The 18,076-nt window shown below is 31.8% G+C and overlaps 1 protein-coding gene across 1 annotated transcript in view; it reads left to right on the forward strand.

Moving 5' to 3' along the window:
- Smp_181120 (putative amyloid binding protein) overlaps positions 1-17,505 on the forward strand; it is a 31,110-nt gene extending 13,605 nt beyond the window's left edge. The window contains exons 8-12 of the mRNA XM_018795803.1: positions 2,717-2,927; positions 6,166-6,275; positions 10,031-10,111; positions 14,005-14,170; positions 16,937-17,505. Of these exons, the coding sequence (XP_018650079.1) occupies positions 2,717-2,927; positions 6,166-6,275; positions 10,031-10,111; positions 14,005-14,170; positions 16,937-17,343 (975 nt within the window). The 3' untranslated portion in view covers positions 17,344-17,505. The remainder of the gene's footprint in view (positions 1-2,716; positions 2,928-6,165; positions 6,276-10,030; positions 10,112-14,004; positions 14,171-16,936) is intronic.
- The last annotated feature ends 571 nt before the right edge of the window (positions 17,506-18,076 follow it).

An 18,076-nucleotide genomic window follows, 5' to 3' on the forward strand; every position in this document is an offset into this window, starting at 1 on the left:
ATAGTAAAAGTTTTGAACTTACGTTTCATTCTTGTTTACACTTTATTACAGGTTGTAAAAATAAACGATGAACCTAGTCTATATTTATAGTTTATTATGTGTAATAGATATTCCAGTTACCTTAAATATTCTAAATTCCCAACCTCATAAAAACATGCATGATTTCTTAGAGTAATATTTTCTAATTCTCAATAAAACGGTTTATTCCACTTAAGATAGAATCATATTTGTAGTCTTCTTGTAATCTAGATTTATTAATTTCATCACATCAAGATTTCGTACTAAATAGTAATACGGCGAGACTATAATTTATGGACGAGCTAATCAGAAGCTTCTGAGGAGTTTCAAGGTCACAGCGCCAATTTCAGTACCTGATGCTCAAGTACGATCGGTTCATAGAAGATTTTAGAGAAAACGTGACAATTAAGCGGCTACAATAAATGGGACTACTAAGAAGTTCCTTTATTTGTAATTGCAGTAATCAATTGACTTGTAGACCTTGCGCAGACTACCCTGATGATGTTATCTTTCGATGTAATATGTGTTAGAGGAAGAAGTCTGCTAGAATAGGAACTTTTTTCTCTCGATCCAGATTGAGACTAAAGCGAATTATAATAGTTGCTGTGAACTGTATAATAAAAACACCAGTACTATTGACTGCAATATTCGCGTATGTTACTGAAGCTTCGGCTGTTGAGAGGTATGAGTGTTGTAGGGATATATGCGTAATAAAAATGAGAAACTTACACAACCGGAGTACATACGAATAATATTGAAGCTATGTGGTCGAGGTTGAGAGAGTTTTTGTGACCTTATCATGGCTCCAGAGAACGAGTATTATGGAGCCATATGGATGAGTTCTTCTACCTTATGCATTACGAATTTAAAACCTTTGAACCTCTTTCTAACCTTGAAAAGTTTTTGAACCATGTAAAAGAAGTGTACTCACTCTAATTCTTTGGTGTTGTATAATATATTTTTACTCTGTACCAACTGTCTCCTGATTGGCCAATATTTCTCAAGGTCACTTATGATTCGTTCAAGGGTCGTCCATAAATTATTGTCTCGCCATATCTCTGTGAAATTTCTCCAATTTATTTGGAGTAGTCCACTGCTTACTCAATTTTCTATAAAGTAAGCAATAATGTTTAAAGTATCAACTCTTGCTGTTTGAAATTATCTTTACTTTGTTTCTATAACTAATTAGAGAAAATAATTAATCAAGATCAGTATAAGCCGTGTTCAAATGTATAGACTTCCTGGTTGAGTGTATGATTTGAGATTATGTTTAATGTAACTGAAAATCAATCACAGTGGCGTAAATACATTCTTTATTTATCCCTCTTTAAAACTTCTTTTTGTTTATTTGTCAGTTGGTTACTTTGTTGGTACTATTGTTTTGATTTGTTCGTTTACTCTGTATCTATTTAAATATTTTTTTCTCTCCTGAAATATGCCAAGTTGCACCGAGGGCTACTTTTCACTAGGTTCAAGGGATTATTTTTCTATGAAAACTTATTGTATTTTGAATGGTTTATTATAATGTGAATGTTCATAATCATAAGTTAGTCACTTCATAGATTATCAGGTGATGATTGCACTTTACACAAGAATTAACATGTCTCATAGCAAAATCTTTAATTTCCAACTACCATTGGTTTTACTCAGTTGATACTTATTTTATAGTATTTTGTTCAATATAATTACTCCTATTTGTATGACAAATTTGTACAAATCTCTGTATGCTTGTACTTCATATACTGTACTAGAAAACCATGCAATTACTAAATGTATCATTCTATTTCTATCTGGTTACCAACTCGTACTAATTTATATAGCGATTAGTTCTGAATTCATATTTATGTACATTTTAAACGCACATGACTGTTTAATTGTTACTTTATTTGCTAGACTACTCTTGATTGCATTATTTTTATGGTCTGTACTAATTTTGGACATTCTTATTCAGATTCACACCTCATTCTATTTCAATGCATGTCATTTCGTTTTACTTTATTATTATTATTATTATTTTGGTTGCTTTAGATCTTTCGACCACTAAGTCTCAGGTTCAAACCCTATCTTAACTACTTCAGTTTCAGCAACCGTGTAATATAATTAGTTCTTACACTTAAAATGTAGTCCGTACCTGGTGAATGAGTTAATTTCTATTTACATAAAATCACAAGTGTGTTCTGAATTCAAATGGAATATTACTGATACTCTTATTCTCACAGTTGTCAAAGTTAACGCATTATTGGGAATTCCAATTCAATAATGCAAATAGCTCAATAAACTGACCACGCTATATTTGACTTGCCTGCTTAGAATGCAAAGGTTACGACAGAAAATATTATCACGCATATTAATTTTTAAACACAACTTTTATTCATAATGTGTTTTCTCAGTTCTCTTAAAAAGATTGATTATCGTTTTAGATTATATATGGCGAAAGCACACCTTTGTTTAAAACTACTAGACAATTGATTCCGAGCTAACATTCTATCATTTCTACCTCATTTATTGTAGTTTATGCAACTTAGAATATTTTTCTTTGTTCTACATAGTTGATTGATGAATTGGATTTGTTCACTATTTTTTTCGGTCTTACCGATTAAACTTGTAATGGTGCAGTGTTTTTCCTCTTGTCATGTCGGTTTTTGTTATTATTGACTGACTTTTCCTTGCCTTCTCCTGTTTGTCTATTTTTTGGCAGATCGCTCTAGCACTAATACTGAATTATTTACCCGGTGCTAGTATCATGGTCGCTTTAGCATTGGAAGCAATAGCTTATGCACATTATGTCCTTGAATATACATCAGGTGATTTCGCGTACGCATTAAATTGTGCCGAGATAGCTGGCCTAATGCTTCGTCGTTTGAATTATGGTGTTTGTATGCAAGCAGCTTCAGCGAATCGAGTAAAAGGTAAATTATAGCTGTTAGTTGTGTCTAGTTGTACTTGAAAAAATAATTTGTATTTAATAATTTATGAATTGTTTCATGGTGTAAGATATTCACCTGATGCTATGTAATAGCTATTCGGTAAAGTAATTAATACATAGCATATATATATATATATATATAATTGGATCCTACCAAATTGTTGTAAATAAATACATTAATTTTATAAAATCTCACCTTTGAAAAATTAAAATAAGTTTTTATGTGAAAACAGTCAAAAAAAGGAAAATTTCTCTCTTCCAAACAAAGTTCAAACTTCTATATGTGAATACTAGTGTTCTCATTAATGCATGTAAACTGGTGGTAATACTGTATTGTGACTACATTTTAAAAGACCATAGATTTCATAAACTATGTTCAATGACTGTAAATGAAGGTCAGTTGTTATTTGTTCTTTCCATCTAACTTCTCTTCTACATTGAATTATGTTAAAAAATATTTTAATGAGCAGTATAATCATACAGAGTTTCACGATAGATGTGTTAGATGTGTTCAACTTTAGTTTGTCTAAAGCATCTGCAACCTGTTTTTAATTACATTCAACAACATCTTATAGTTCCACTCAACTCCACCTTTTTAAGTACCATTGAAGTGATATTTTTTACTTGTTAAAAATTATGTACGACATAAAGTATGATTTGAATAGATCCTTCAGCAACTAGACTTAAAAAGTGTTTTGACTTATCTGTACCTACTCAAAGCAAAATTTCAATTCATTATTGAACACGACATCAATACTGTTCGATCGAATTAGTGTTATGTCTGAACCTGATCCTAACTAGTTAAGAGGCAAATAATGTCTAAAGTTTTTTATAGCTTTAACCGTTGATGATATAAGGAAGCAATTTGGATATGGATGCAGATTTCAGGGTATTCTTAAAAACAAACCATCCTGAATGCGGGTTTTATGGTGTCTGACACCATGGTATACAGTTAGTTTAAAAATTTAAACTAGTTATTATTTTTCTTGCTATTTCGGTTACAATTTTAAAGAGTAGTACACTGCTTAACAAAAAGAAAGCAATAACCATATCATTGGAGTTCAGTTGGTGTCGATCAGAAAATCATTGTGAAACTAATGTCGCTGTAATAAATCCTCGTCAAGAATACTGAAGAAGTAGAATACTATCTACTTTGCATCAACTTTATATGGATCTATTAATTTACATGTGCTCAGTAAATTAAATCAAATCTGATAGCAGAAATAGCTAGTTTATATCCAGTTTTTCAAAGTGTTGCTTAATTATTAGTTTTTAATTATAGTAATAGTCATTCTCACATTAAATTTTTCATTTGGTGAACTAGTGTTTTAAGGATGATACCACTTGGATTTCAATCATTAAGTTTTAGTTTCAAATTCCATGTCATTTGGACATCCATATGCTATCACTAGCCCTCACTCAATGAGCGTGATTCAAAGCTCCTTGTACTTATTCGTGTTTTCATATTGTAGTGTATGAGTTCTGTTAAAAGTACACTTAGAATATAATAGTAGTATGACATGAAGAAATCTGTTTTAATCGTACGTTATAGATACCATAATTGCATAAATATATGACCTGTTTGTGTGTGTGACATGCATGGTTAAATAATCATGTGATACCTGAGGTCAAGATAGCGTGATTTAGTTTAAATAAACAATTTATAATGTGTAAATTGTAACATGTTTAAAAAAAACAATGGAAAATCTAAATAGTTTTAGGTTTTAACAGTTTATTGAATTATTTAGACACATGTTAGTTCGAGTTGTTTCAGTTAGTCAAATATAATCAGCGTTAGAACCTGACAAAAAATTTGTATGAGCTTCAATACATTTCTTAATCACTTATCATTTTAAACGTTTCTTGTGATTGTTTTCCTATATCTCAACAGTTCCTTGGATTTCTAGAAATGTTCATCATCAACACCTTAATCTTAACAATTTATCCCTGTTTTCTAATTGAAACGAATTTTTTGTCAATTTATTTCATCATTGTAATTACTTTCCTGAGTTTGACTGAACATTCATACTCATAGAGAGAAAAATAATAACGTTTTCCATATTTTGTAAAATGTTTAGAGAAATAAGCGATTTCAAACATGATGAGGAAGAAACAGTTTGTCACCAGTAGCATTGGATGACCATCGCTCTATATCGCAAATTGATTAAAGTTGAAACTAAACTATCGGACGCTTACTGCTTCTAAGAATTGTGCGTTCGTTGCGAGACCTGAAGAGTCCAATACTTATACTAAACAGCTGTCCAGCGCTTCCTGATTTCCAATCTTATATCGTCTCAGATTATTATGTGATGCATACAATCATCAGATCAAACCGATCTCTACAAAATTCCTTCAACTAAAACAAGCGAAGAATTGATTTCTCACTGAAAATGTTTTTGTTTATGTTGAACTTTTATTCTTTTTTTCATTCAATGAAAACAGTATACTTTTATAAGCCTAATAGTTATCTGATAATATTCAAAGCACATGACTTTAAACTGATAGATTAAGATTTAAACCACACCCAAGCTTATTTCGGATTGAGAATGAGTCTAGCATGATATTACGTTACATTCATGAACTGATCACATTGTAGCACTTTTTATTCACATAAATCAAAGCAGTCACTTTCGATAGCGCTCATGAACAGCTGTCAATGAACACCTATCTATCATTTATTTGTATTGGTTGTTTGAGTCTTTCCATTAATGTCATGTATTCCACTGCTAGCCATCATCCAACTCTCATTATAACACCGTATTCATAGTTTATAAATCATATCACATTCGTTTTTAATTATTTGCTAAGAGTTATTTTAAACTTAATGTAATCATTGATGAAATTAGACCATTCCCTTGACTATTCTTAATGCCGTCTTTCCAATTTTGTTCATATTGCTTAATTCCGAATATTTTCTGAATAACTAACATATGTGTACGATAACGAAACAAAACTTTTGTTTCTGTGTTTCTTACGAAATCTTTTCCTAGTAATCATTTGTATTTACTTGTTTTGTATACTCCCAAAAGAGTGTTCTCACTTCATCTTCATGTTTTTTATATTACTTCTTTCAGATTACTGAGAAACAAGTGGTTACATTTTCGATTGTTAACAAAAACATTTTTATATCTTTTGCGCTATCTTGTGTTTGTCAAATATCTGCATAGCCTTTAATAACGAAATATTATTAATAACTCTCTCTTTCCATCAATTATTTCCAGCCTTGATAATTGAAGAAATTGCTATTGACGATAATGATCCATCTAGAACAAGGTCTGATTTAAAGTTGGCACGTGATTTGCATATGGAATCGTTAGAACTTTGTGAACGAGTAAGCTATATAACCTTCATTTATTTGTTCATAAATTAGTTGACGAATTTTTAAGTCAATCTCAAAATTTTGTAAATTTCATAACCTTTAATGGAACATAGATTTATTGGTTCATTCACAATACTACATGATCGTCTTCCATTTCCTACGGTAGATACATTCCTCACACGCTACATGGTTGAACTTCACTGGTTTTGACTTCTCATATGATTAACTACTCACTATTGACTAACTTCGATAAGAAATTCCACGAGTTTCAATGAGAAGCTCCGACCTGTAGAATTCAGTCGTGTCAGTTGCGAAGATTGTACCCACTGTAAAATATAGATGATCACACAAATGGTGTATTGATTGAAGTTAAACTTGTCTACCATCATTGGTTCTTTTTCTCTTTTGGTACGCTATTTCATGACGTTTTTCGACGACATTTTTGTATTGCATATATTGCGCATGAGTTGTGTGCTTGTGACCCGTTCTGTACGGCTGCTTGTGGAATTATATATTTTCTCATCTGAATCTGGTCTTCTCCCTCTAGTTAACAGGGCTGGGGCTCTGTGGAATAGTTTAACTTTTTCCTGTTATTGCGTTGTTAGTTTTCATTCTGTCCGCCTGTCCAAGGTGATAATACCATTTTGCGAACATAGCTAAAACATCTCTGACAATATACAGTTTCGTATCCCTTTTGTCTTTGTAATTTTTGTCATCATTATTTATAAAGTGATTTATAGGTTTTGGTACATATGTTGTAAACAAAAAATCTATTTATTTACGTTAATTTCCACCCTTTTTATTTACATGGTCTCTCATTACGTTGGATGAATTCAGATTTTGCTGTCCACTCATTAGATGTATTTTCAGCTCTGAGGTCCTGTCGTAAAACCTAGCTTTAACACTGTGTGGTTTATTTTAAATAAAAACAAGAAACATTGAAGTTTTTGCCCAAGAATGGTAACATAATGCGTCTGACTGTGATTTTGGTTTGGAGAGACTGTGATTTTTAGAGACCTTTGTGGGGTTTTAAAGTAATCTTGAGAAATTTCAGCCATAAAATAAGTTCAAAAAAGGGTTTGATATAAAGACTAAGAGCTAAACTTATAAGTTAGCGTGTGAAGTTTCTTCATAAAGTGATATTACCTGTAACGCGAGAATATTTTTCAGTCATAAGAATCCAAGAAATTCTCACAAAAATCGAATCTTAATTCTGATTCATTTGTCCAGAATTTATATTCTCACCGTTTCGTTTTAAATTATGACTTCTCCCTAATGTACACTCACTAGCATCTATGGAGTAAAATCCATGATTTTCATGCCTTGCAACAAACTACTGAATCAAAATGCAATAATCAAGTATTCCAACACCGGTCATCTTGTGCTATGATTATTTTCCTCTGACCTACCAACCATGGGTCTATTGTATGTTAAGAAATTGTCGATAGCCTATATGATACTTTAATCCGTGCGCCAAATCATCAGTAAGATCCCTAGGAAGATAAGATTAGTACTTTACACTATTCAATATCTTTCGGACCTTAAAACTCACCTAATTATATGAATAAAATATAAGAATGATACTTGATCAATGATAAATTACAATGTGTTCAGAAATAGGACTCTTACGATACAAATATGATTAACTGGTTCATAATTTGTTAACAATAGTTTATAAAAAAAGATATAGCAACAGTTAATGGGTTCATTATTTATTTATTTAGACACATAAATATTTGTATAAAGGGGCACCAGATATATATGTGCCGCACAAATCTCATTTGATTTGTGTGAGGGCTGTGATACTGCCCAGGTGCCCAAACTGAAGCAGGTGGTTTTCTTAGGGGACCACACCCGGAGCCTTTGACCGAAAGATCTGATCCACAAGGCAGTGGAGCATCATGAGGAGATGCAGTCCCATGGTAGCCGGTGACCAACGATTGATTCATACGCCATTTGTTCCTTCCGAATACTGGAGCCCATGTGCACCATTGGTTTGGAATCAGGGTTTTCCAACTCTCCTAGGTGAATTTTCTGTGTCCACCAACCCGGTTAAAGTGCCGGACATTCGCTTTTCGTCCTCTGAATTTCGTAAACAACACCCGTAGTGTGAGAAGGCAGTGAGTAGAACTTCCCTGACAGAGGCTATATACGCGTGGTCATGTGAGAGCATTTGAAGAGGGAGAGCAGACTCTCCCCACTCTCGGCCATACCAGGGCATTTGGGGGTTTATGAAGTTGATGGGTTGATGGAGTTTTACAATTAAGATACTGTCCAAATTGTACATTAAAATATATATACTGATTCATCAGAGAATAACTTTTAAAGTTCTATATTCCCATTTTTTTATTAGCTGATTCATAACAGTTTACAATATGTAATCCATCTTTTATGTCTCAGATTTTCAGTTCTTCTCGTGATAGAGTCCTACTAAAAACAAACTCAAAAAATAAAATGAATTTTTCATATTTAATTTTGACAAATTCATTTACATGTGAATAGTATACCATTTTCAATAATAATTAATGTGTTTTTTTATATGTAACATGGTCCATTTTTATATTGTTTTGAGAGAAAGGCTTACTCTCTTTCTACACTTTGTTAATTAGTTCGTGATGATTGATTTGTTTCGTTTTTCTTAGATGTTTACATAAAATTAGTGTATTTTTAACTTATTCAAATTACATGTTTATTTTCTCAATGATACCCTCTAACTGATGTCTCTTTGTAAAAGAAATCATCATCGCACCAGGTTTTGTAGTTTCTAAGTATATTTCTAATTACATTTTGAATTGATTCGCATGTTTTTATTTTCTTGGAGAATTTCCTTTTGTTTCGTATTATTTTGTTTACGTCATAGTAATAAATTGTTACATATAAATACTTTGTTGCGCCATTCGAAAACCTGATGCAATAGCACAACAGACATCATTATTTTATCGTCGATAGTTCTTTAATCGTCATTGTCTTACAAGTCATGATACAAAGGAAATGTAGAAAATTTGTAAGATCTCCTACAGACTATATTATAGCATGTATTTCCTGGGTATTTGTTTTGAGGTGTCCTTAAGAATCAATCACGCACTAAGGATACAAGTTTCAGGATTCTATATCAAATATTATGTTCATATTTACGTTCAAAAATATCGAAATTGTATTCTTGAAACTCTTGCTATGATATGTTTTTGGTTGAATATTCCCGAAATGTTATACTCCTAAACATAAATTAGTTACATTTAGGCATAATAACATAAGCGAAAGGAAAAAATCCACTTTTGATTCTATCAAGACGCGTTTACTATCAATTTCGTAAAATTTAATTCATCGATAGCTCTGTTGCAGCAAATGTATTGAATCTATTTTAGGCCCTTATTATGTATTTATTTAACGATGATTGTTTAGCGTTGTGTCAGTTGTATCTTGCATGTAATGTAAATATACCGGTGTATGTTTGAAGTCAAAACAGTATTTCTTAGTTTTGTTTCTACTTCAGTTAAGCTTACATTATGAATACAGTATTCGGTACTGTAATGAACAGAACACGGGTGGGGATGCAGTTTCCTACCAATTGCGCTTCATTTCAGTTCTTTCGTTATCGGTCTTCTGCCGAAATACATTCTATGTCTCACCATCGCCATATACTACTTATATGGATATAAGTAGACCACACTACAGTACTAACAATGATAGTAAGCTTCTGTCTATTGTTCGTTTGAATGTTTCGTGTTAAATTTCGCTTTTACAACTGTCTTTTTTTAATTTTACAGACCTATGGATTGTGGAATATTCAAACTGCAAAACATTTTGGTAATCTTGGTCGACTCTACCAATCAATGCAAAATAACAAAGTAAGTTTAAGTAGTAACTAATATATTTATTGATACCCTTTTAACTCTTTTCTTCACACAGTATTCTACTTTACTCAAAAAAACGACCACGCGTATACAGCCTCTGCCAGGGAAGTTCTACTCACTGCCTTCTCGTGGCGGGTTTGTTCACGAAATCGAGAGGACGAAAAGCAAATGTCCGGCGCTTTAACCGGCTTGGTGGATATGGAGGATCCACCTAGGAGAGTTGGAAAACCCTGATTCCAAACTGATACGTCTTGTTTATCGTACGCTATATTCGGGTCCTAAGCTAATTTCGTAACCCCCAAGCTAGAACTACACAGCGACTTGAACACGAGAGAAAAGGCACAAATATGCGGGAAGCACTTTACTCCAAAGGTTCGTTTTATGTACAGAAAATATAGGATTTTTATAGTATTTTAAAGTCCTTGGGTTTTTACTGAAAATTCTAGAATACTGCTAAACATAGTAGCAGTGTATTAATCAGCCAATCAGAATCTCTACATGTGACTTTTCATTTTCTCTATGTTACTAACATAACTTCTAATCAAACTCTGATTGGATGAAATGCTCGTTAATGTTTCCTGAGCTTGTCATGTCGATTGCTAGAAATTTGCAGGATCATCCCAACACAAACCAATGGTGTACATGAGCTCCAGAATCCTAAGGGAACAAATGACATACAAACCTATTGTTGGTCACTGGCTACCATGGGACTGCATCTCCTAAAATCGCTCCACTGTCTTGTGGATTAGGCCTTAGGTCAAAGGCTCGACGTGTATCCCCTTAAGAAGACCACCTGCTTCAGTCTGGGCACTCGAGCAGTATTATAGCCTTCATACAATTAAAATCAAGTGACAATTTTTTGTGTTGTGCGTATATATTTGGTGCCTCCTTGTACCTATATTTATGTGTTCAAACAAATAAATAAATAGGTTAATAATCATTACGAGAACCGAATGTGAAATGTAGTGTTTTGTTTGTTTCTGTCTGAAATTTGTTTACTGGGGTTTGAACATCTTATCAATCTAATTTTTTTCATAATGTCTACCTTGGCAATGTTTCTTAACTTTTCTTTCATAATCCGATACATTTCTAAAAACAGTATTATTCTCTTCGTCTACTCTTATAATGACGATTGCATTATTGCTGCGTAATTGCTTTGTAACGTATAAATTTATATTTAGATAGATTGGTAATGTTATATTTCTAATGGCATAATATACACGAAATTTCTTCCTCATTGCATCCACATTTTCATTTAAAAGACTTTAAAATATACATAATTTTAAGCGTGTTCTTCTTTCAGTGCATGTTGAAAAACTGTCACTACTATCATACTGACTAGTGAGAATATTTTACAATGACTGTTAATGTAATTTGATCTATGATGATTTTTATAATCCCATTGTTGACATTTTCACTGGATTTTGATCATTTTTAATTGGCATATATGCATTTTGTGTCGATTGCCACTTCTAACCGCATTCTGTCTTTTCTATATAAACGTGTGACGTAATGGCCATATTGAGGCAGTCTTCTTAGGTTCTACATATCCCAATTAAGACTGATTGAAATTCAGTCAAAGTATCAACAACGGGATAATGTAGCCTAAAAAAATAAATTAAAATACGTGCCTGTTGCACAAGTGGGCAGGCAATCTGGACTGAATGGCTAAGTGTATCAGTGCTAGCATTAAAGACAGAGGTAATTGGTTGAACACGAATCTCGTGATTCAGGTACATCCATCTGGGAGGAAATACGCGTCCTGGATTCCATTGTTAACCACTTTCTATCTATTCTATATAAATTGATAATATAGTTTGTTTTACAATACCATTAAAAAAATTTGGCTCATATAGCATTAATGAAACTTACTATATACCAATATTATTTTTATCACAACAATTAAACTCCTGCAACCACAAAACAAAATAATCTTTAAATTGGTCGTTATAGTCTATCTTGTTGTTTTACAGGTAATTGAATAAATAATGTTTCAAACGATCACATTGTTTTACGCAAATGGCACTATGATATTTTATATGTATCAGTTTCATCATTTTCAATAAGTTGTATGTTAGTACTTGCTTGTTTGTTCGAAGCACCTTATAGTATAGTAAGAATATAGTATGCTCGTGTATGGGATAACACATGTTTATTTTTACCGTGTAGTAGTAGAAGTAAATACAAGGTCAAAAACTTGATGAAACAACTAAACTATCGCTTTAAGGGTAATTCCTTGCGTTACTGGATTCTAAATTATATCAATATATAACGGTTTACCAGGTGTGCAGATAGGTATTGTAGTAAACTTTAGTGTTCATATGGATCTAAATTTCTGTCTACTTTAATATCAGATATCTGTTCAGTACTGATTACTTAGAATATTGTTTTCTTCCTATCGATTGAAAGTCTTCAAAACTAACCAAGAGTAGTGAAATAATATTTTTCATACTGACTTGTTGAGACGTTTCCAATAATTTGATATGCTGAAATTTGTCAAAGTTGGGACTGCTTACGCAAAACCTAGATATTCTAAATAAGCGATTCTATATGATATCCTATAAAAACTACCCTATGTTTTAACGTCAGACAACTATTGGTTGATCGTTAATTTCTATTGAGTTAGTAGATTTCATTCTAGCTTTTATTTTTAATGGGACGAGAGAAAAATGTTATTATAACTAAGGAGAATTGAGTACCTGTGTGCTGTAGTTTACAATCGATCACCCGAATTAATAAGTATTACATTTAAAGAAATCGCAATACCATCTAAAACCGGTGAACGGAACGAAAGTCAGCAGCACTACAACAAGACGAGCTACGTTATTCCACTGCGCCCCAGCCCTGCTAACTAAAGAGAGAAGACCAGATTCAGTCAAGGGCAATGTCTATTTCCAAGGCACAAAACTCGTGCGTATATATACAGTAAAACAACGTCGTTTAAAAACGTCTCGAAATGGCTTACTGAAAGAGGGAACGAATCAATGATGTTTAAGGTTCTTCTAAGTGAGAAATACAAACTGAAGGCCCTGGGTTTGAGTCTTACCTGCAGAATCGTGGATGCACACTGCTGAGAAGTTCCATATTAGGATAAAACGACCATCCAGGTTTTAATGGTGGTCTAACATTGATCTGTTCATGATCTCACTAAGAATTCTTTAATAGCTAAATAAGATTTCTTGCACTTAGTTTTCAAGGCAAATGCGTTTTCACAGCGTCAGTGATACTATCTGTCCTTCCTAATGCAGCAAGAATAATCTATATTTAAACCAACAGTAATCTAATGATTGAACTTCAAGTATTTATACTGTCAACTTACAGCACTAATTGTATTGAATGCTTGTTAGTGTTCAGCATTCAATTATTTTTTTTTTAAATCTTGAGTGTTAAGATAACAAACAGGCTTTTTAAATTAACTCTGTCTTATCAGTCAAGATCAACAATAGAGCCTGGTATAAATGTATATTGGCCTAATTTGTCATTGGCACATCAGCACAAAGAAATGAAATTAACAAGGTGAATTATGAATGAGTTGACATAGTAATTGTATTGATTGTTGTGAAAATGATTAACTATCGGAAAATATAATTTGATAAGAAAATATAACTTAAAGAAACAAATAGTATGAAGTAATTCTAAAGCTCGATACTTAAGGTAAGATACAGAAGAAATACACTATGATTGATTTTGAACCAATATCTATAACCGTTGACTGATAACTAACCATTGCTGATAATGGTTTTCTGAATAACATTACTTTACACTATATTGCAATGTTCCTCTTTGTCTATATTTGTTTTTTTTATCTTAATCCATTAATGTTATCATTTGATTGTTCCCTTTTATTTTTTAATACATTTATTTATCATTTCAATAAATATGAGAAGGAAGCAGAAATTATGCATTTAAGAGCTATTGAAATTAAAGAACGTTTACTTGGACCGACAGATTTTGAAGTTGGCTTAAGTGTTGGTCATTTAGCTAGTCTATACAATTACGATATGGATCGATTTAAAGAAGCTGAACAATTGTATTTACGTTCTGTACAAATTAGTGAGTGAAATACATACATATATACGTTTAACATTTTTTAGACGTTGATGATGCTTCAAAAAAATTCAAAACACTTTTCACTTTTAATTACTTGTATTTCATTATCCGACGTTTCTTTGTATTTATTTGTGCGTATTCAACTAGTCAAAATGCTTTTGGTTTGTGTATAACTAATCAATGAAAATACATTTGTATAAACTGTAAGTAGATTAGGAATGCTTTTTGAGACGCAGTCATCGAAATCATCAGTAACTTCAAAAATGGTAGTAGATATGTAGAAGACAGCTTCAGTGTTACTGAAGATATGCAAGAGTTTGTAACTTACTGATTACCAAGACTGTTGGTTGATATTTTATATTTAGAGATTTCATGGTCTCATCATCCTTGAAGTGTGGTTATAGAGTCTAAGGAGCAACTACGTTAGGCTGATCACTCATTATCTTTTCGTGAGTATTGAGTTTTCTTCCAATAATTCCGTATATTTTATAGTTTGCCTCCGGCACCGAGAGTTTATTACTTATCAGAGATGTGTGCTAATCATATGGTTTACCTTTTTTATCATCGTTTTTTGGAAAATCAAAATCTCTGGAGATACGGATTGTCTGTGTAAAACGACTCCCTTCAGATATGAAATCTGTTGATATTTTTCTCAAATGCCTGAAATTGTAAATATCAGTTGTTTTGCTCAATATTGGTCGATTGAAGAGGAGGAAACTTATAGCTCAATAATTTAAGTAACATTTACCAGTTAAAGTAGTTTAATCTATCGATATTGTAAATAATATACATGCACTAAGTTATTAATTAATCTCAAATACTGATCAGTTCAATGTATATTGTTTAAGTTAATATATAACTCATTGTGTTTTGATGTAGTTTTAAATTATTTTTGTTATATAATAAAGCTTCATCTACAATCTGTTATATCCCGATAACAGGCTCGGAAAATTTAAAATCCGGACATCAACTCCGGGGTTTTTCAAAAAAAGGAATCGGAGGACTCTAGACTGCTCATACCACTTGAACGTCATTGATTTGTCACAGTGTTAAGGTCGGAAAAGTCGTAATTTCATTGGTGGATAATTCACGCGATAAAAGCCGGACATAAGATCAATAACAAATCAGCATACGTCGTTTGTTTATTTTTTAAATTCATAACAAATTGACGACGGAGATGGGATACAGTAATCAATAAACTGAACATAATTTGGAAACAGTAAATCGTACAGTAATAATTCATAGGTCAAAATGAAGCTTATAATAAGATGAATCTAGATATACACAATCTAGTTACTCAATAGTTAAACTATAAGAATTTACATAAATAATCGTCCATTAATAGGTCCCGGAAATTACCCGTACTTATGTCTTCGCTAGGATATAATACAACCTTTCCATCTCCCTTGAGTCCAGCCATACCAGTCAGTCTTTTTTAAGTGGGAACAGGAGACGAGTACGAGTTTCTCCGCAATTTCACAATATATTTCTTATATCACAGTATAATAATCGAACTTCTTTTAATATCATTGATATGTTGAGATTTGTCTAGTTCGAAAAAAACTCTTTAGTTAAAGTTCTATTCACGGATTTAATTCTTGAAGAAAGAAAAGACGAAAAAGAAAAAATATTCTCTTAAAATGATGGAAATAATGATTATTCATTGAAAATAACTATCTATGCTATATTATTTCTTTTTCTTAAAAAAAAAGAAGAGCTTTCACTCTGTTAACATTCTAATGGAAATATTATCCAGTGTCACTAATCATTAAATAATATACTGAATTATAAGCAAAGAAGGATAGTGGCTAGCAGTGCAATATATATATATATATATATATATATATATATATATATATATATATATAACACTTAATGGTTAGATAGGCACACACTTTTCCAGCTTGTTATAATTTAAGAGGTTTTTCCTTCCATGCACAGTAGGCAATTTTAGGCAAATTGACTCATAATCAGTTACAGTAATTTTGATGCCTATTTTTTGTTTACCTTGCTTAAATTTTCTGTCTCCTAACATTTTTTTTCTTTCATGTTTCCTATATTCAATTTTCTTTGTTTTTATTAAAGCATATGATTTATGTGTTTAGCTGACTAATTCTATCGATATTACAATTTTCAATTTCTTGGTTTTTTTTTAAAAATTCTTTCAATTTTCCTCTTGATATGCTGATATGAGTTATCACACTGTTAAATGTCTAAATGTTCGTTCCAGATTATGCACAGTTGATGTTTGCTAAAGAAATCTATTGATTGAGGTTGTTCACACAAATAGATGAGGTATAGTTGGTAGTGGGACTTAATAAGCACATTTCATCTTATTTGTTACTCTTCAGCTGGATACATCTGCATCCTAATGTTGATGTTCTTACTAAGACTTATGCCTAGTACCTTTCACTCTAAATGTCAGTGGTGTTATCCACTGAGCTACTGAATCCAATTACTCTCATTTGGAATTTCACAATCCATTTATTTGATAAAACTTGCAACAAAATGGCTACACTGATGCAATCCGCACAAATACCAACAAAAACTAATCAATTTTTAGTGCTAGGTGTTAACAACCGATTAGTTGCCTACCTTTACTGAAAATCGACTGTTTTTTTCTCTATTGTATACGTAAAGAATCACTTTCTAATAACTTTTGTTTACTTTCTCTCTGTGTTATTTAATTGATAGTATTTGTTTTAAATCATTTGATTGGTAAGTTAACTGATTATTATTCTTTACTTTATTGTTGATTCCTATTTCTAGGTTTAAATTTATTTGGTCCTACATATAGTGGTTTAGAATATGATTATCGTGGTTTACAACGTGTTTATCATGAATTAGGTAATTATTCAGAAATGCAACGTTATCAAGGTTTATTTGATTATTGGTCTAAAGAAAGACAACGCCTTCGTTCATTAGAACCATGTGAATCATCAGATTCTTTGGAATTTTCTGATGAAAATAATATTATAGGTTTAACTGAACAATCACAACTTTTAATGGAATTATTAAAAGAATATAAATATCAGTTTAAATCAATTTTTGAAAGTTTACATGTTGATTATAACAATGAAAATATGGTGAATACTGCGACAACAACGCAAGATACATTAAATATGAACTTTGGTGGCAGTAGTACTATGGAAGCTAGTCGATCAACAGGATATTAATATTTCATATGCATGTAATATATATAACATCTGTTTAATCTATGTTGTTTTATATCTAGAAAACGAGGCGTTTTCGTTTGGATATCTTTTAATTGGAGAATGAGTATTCTTTTTTCCTTTTCATTGTTTGTACATATGTTAAAAGAAGATAATTAGTAACATATATATTCCTTTTTATATTTGAAATCCTCTGTTAACAATACGGATGAGTCCATTTATTCTAACAGACATTTAAAGGTATCTAAAAAGAGTCAACGGAAAAGAATTAATATATTTTGAATATGGTTGATTTACATCAGCTTAATTGATTCAAAAAACTGATTATCTCTTTGTATGTAGATTGCAAATCAACAAATCTATTGTGCATCCGGTCGTTATAAAGTTTATTATGTTGCCTTTAAGTGTACGTGCATTGGGTCAAGTTTATATATATATACATTCCAGACCTTCATAATGTTTTCCTACAAGTCTATTAGCTTCATTCCACTTGATTTTAGTTATGTGTGAAATCTTTCATTTAGGTCTTATCTTAATGATCAGCTGAAGTCATCTAGGATCACCATCAGAGACCTAATTGCATTTAGTCATCTTATCGTTCGTCGTAAGTTAGAGTAGGTTTTCTTGTTTCTGTTGATACTTGACAGTTCGATTGCCGCAAAGCGTCCACATCAGGTTAATTATTGCATGGCAATGTTGATATTAACTTTGATCATGTTAATCCAGCCGTCAGTCT

Source organism: Schistosoma mansoni, chromosome 2, assembly GCF_000237925.1.
Source record: "Schistosoma mansoni strain Puerto Rico chromosome 2, complete genome".
Classification (NCBI taxonomy): Eukaryota; Metazoa; Platyhelminthes; class Trematoda; order Strigeidida; family Schistosomatidae; genus Schistosoma; species Schistosoma mansoni.